The 2,828-nt window shown below is 36.2% G+C and overlaps 1 protein-coding gene across 1 annotated transcript in view; it reads left to right on the forward strand.

Moving 5' to 3' along the window:
* The window catches only part of EMC7 (ER membrane protein complex subunit 7), a 13,132-nt gene extending 10,580 nt beyond the window's left edge, over positions 1–2,552 (forward strand). The window contains exon 4 of the mRNA XM_012649114.1: positions 2,065–2,552. Within this exon, the coding sequence (XP_012504568.1) occupies positions 2,065–2,234 (170 nt within the window). The 3' untranslated portion in view covers positions 2,235–2,552. The remainder of the gene's footprint in view (positions 1–2,064) is intronic.
* Positions 2,553–2,828: the final 276 nt, after the last annotated feature.

The raw sequence follows: 2,828 nt of genomic DNA on the forward strand, positions 1-2,828 counted from the left end.
CAAGCTCATAGTCCAGTTAAATGTAGGAAATAGAATGGATTTATGAAATACTCTTCTTGCCATCGGGGGATTTTGTAGGTTTTCTTTTTTTTCTTTTAATGGCAAAATAAGATATACATAAAATAAATAAAAATTCTTGCTAAGGTAGTAGGTGATTAAGTTTTGAAGAAGATAAAGCATCTATTCCAAGCTGGAATGGCAGAAAAAGTTTCATGGAAAAAGCAAGGTTTATGATGTTTCAAAATATTTTATTGCTGAATGTTAGCATATTTGCTTCAGTGTTGATCAGAAAGTAATACATCCTATGCAGTCCTTGTATCTGTTAAGCCAATTAACTGTGTGGCATCAGTAGAAGGAAACATCAGAAGTCACATTTGATTAAAAATTCATTCCTTGCAAAGTGCTTTGCACATAGTAAATAATATAAAAGTTGTTGGTTCAAGAACTTCAGAATGAACAGATTCAAAAATAGAGTTGACGATATATTTTTGCAGGGATTCAAGACCTATTACCATAACTTTTAACTCTTGATTATTAGGACATCTTAACATATTTGATTTATGTTTAAAATGTTTCTTTTCTTGGCCTTATTTGTAAAAGCATCTTCTCCTTTAAAACCTATGAATAGGCTGGGCATGGTAACTCACACCTATAATCCCAGCACTTTGGGAGGCTGAGGCAGGAGGATCACTTGACCCCAGGAGTTTCAGACCAGCCTAGGCAACATAGTGAGACCCCATCTCTACAAAAAAAAAAAAAATCTTTTTTGAGACAGAGTCCTGGTTTGTTGCCGGGGCTAGAGTACAGTGGCATCATCATAGCTCACTACAACCTCAACTCCTGGGCTCAACTGATCCTCTTGCCTCAGGCTCCTGATTAGTTGGGATGACAGGCGTGCGCCACCACCCGGCTAAATTTTTCTATTTTTAATAGGGACGACATCTCACTCTTGCTCAGGTTGGTCTTGAACTCCTGACCTCAAGCAAATCCTCCTGCCTTGGCCTCCCAGGGTGTTAAGATTACAGGTGTGAGCCACCTCACCCAGCCTCTACAAAAAATTTTTAAAAATTAGCTGGACATGGTGATGAACGCTTGTAGTCCTAGCTACTCGGAAGGCTGAGGTGGAAGGATTGCTTGAGCCCAGGAGTTCAAGGTTGCAGTGAGCTGTGATCGCACTATTGCACTTCAGCCTGAGCTATAGAGCAAGAATCTGTCTCTAAAACAAACAAAAAGCCTATGTATAAATTCTACCTTTGGGGAAACCCTAATAGTATCAATTTAAAATGATCGGTAATATAGTATTTGCTATTTTTTTCATGTCTAAACTAAAATCAATTTTAAGTACACTTTTGGAATGTCACAAAATTTAAATGAAGCAGACATTACACTATCATCACGTTAATATTGAACTGTGCTTTATATATAGACTGTTGGCTCAATAAGGGAGAGGACAAAAACTCTAAATAAAAAGTGCCAAATCCTATCCTATCCTGCTGGTGACTTGTTTATGACATTTGTGCTACTTGCTTTAGATGCTGTAATTGAAGTTACCCAAGCCATACAATATTCATAGATTTATTACTAAGACTTAGGATTCAAATCTTGGAAATATAGCAGTTATCTTCTAAACTTTCCTGATACCTTGATATGTGGTTAAAGATTGATATTCTGGTATATGCGTTCTAAAGAAAGCATGAGCTTAAAAAGTTCATTAAAATAAAAGAAAGCATTTTAATCAGAAAACACAAAATGAGATAGCAGGAATATGACCAAATATATCCATTAGCAGAAAAAAAAAATTCTTTATAAAACACAAGCCAAATTAAACCCTAGGTAGTCACTCATTGGGCATTTACTAAGAATCAAAGGTATAAAGGAGGTATGGGACATAGTTACTAATGATGTGTAGGTAAAGTACACCAGGATGATATTGAGGACAATATAGCATCATCACTCAGAATCAGAGCCTTTCACTTGTCCTACTCCTTTCCTACTTTGTTAATAGGAAGTGTTAGGAGTTAAATGACTCGAAGGAATAATTCGTATCAATGCCTTTATCATTGTGCTTTGTGTCCCTACAGGAGATGGAGCAGTCAATGAATATGCTGAATTCCAACCATGAATTGCCTGATGTTTCTGAGTTCATGACAAGACTCTTCTCTTCAAAATCATCTGGCAAATCTAGCAGCGGCAGCAGTAAAGCAGGCAAAAGCGGGGCTGGCAAAAGGAGGTAGTCGGATGGTCCAGAGCTGGCATTTGCACAAACATGGCAACACTGGGTGGCATCCAATTCTTGAGGGAAAACCATGTGAAGCAACTACTGTAAACTTGAGTCATCCTGAAAGTTGATCTCTTACAACTCTTGTATATGTTAACTTTTTAGCACATGTTTTGTACTTGGCACACAAGAAGACCCAGCTTTCATCTTTTGTCTGTATGAGGTCAATATTGATGTCACTGAATTAATTACAGTGTCCTATAGAAAATGACATTAATAAATTATATGAATTACTATACATTATATTAAAATAAGTCTTAATCCAGAGATCAAATTGTCTTGTCATGTTTTTTACTTATATCTTTATTTCCTGACAATTTTCTTCTGTCTTGCGTTATCTGAGGCTTGAAATTAACTTTTCCTGTTTAAAAAGAAGTGGTTGCTATTTGTAGAATAGCTTGCACCATGGTGTTTTTTGTGATCATACCTTTCAAAAATTCTCAGTCCTGCCCTGCCATTTAACATTCCCTGATATTTGAGGTGGAACCACATGTTCCTGATCTAGTTTTAATTTTTTATTATTACAGTTAATTTCAGAGTATAGATATAT

Source organism: Propithecus coquereli, unplaced genomic scaffold (genome assembly GCF_000956105.1).
Source record: "Propithecus coquereli isolate 6110/MARCELLA unplaced genomic scaffold, Pcoq_1.0 Scaffold3, whole genome shotgun sequence".
In the NCBI taxonomy this organism is placed as follows: Eukaryota; Metazoa; Chordata; class Mammalia; order Primates; family Indriidae; genus Propithecus; species Propithecus coquereli.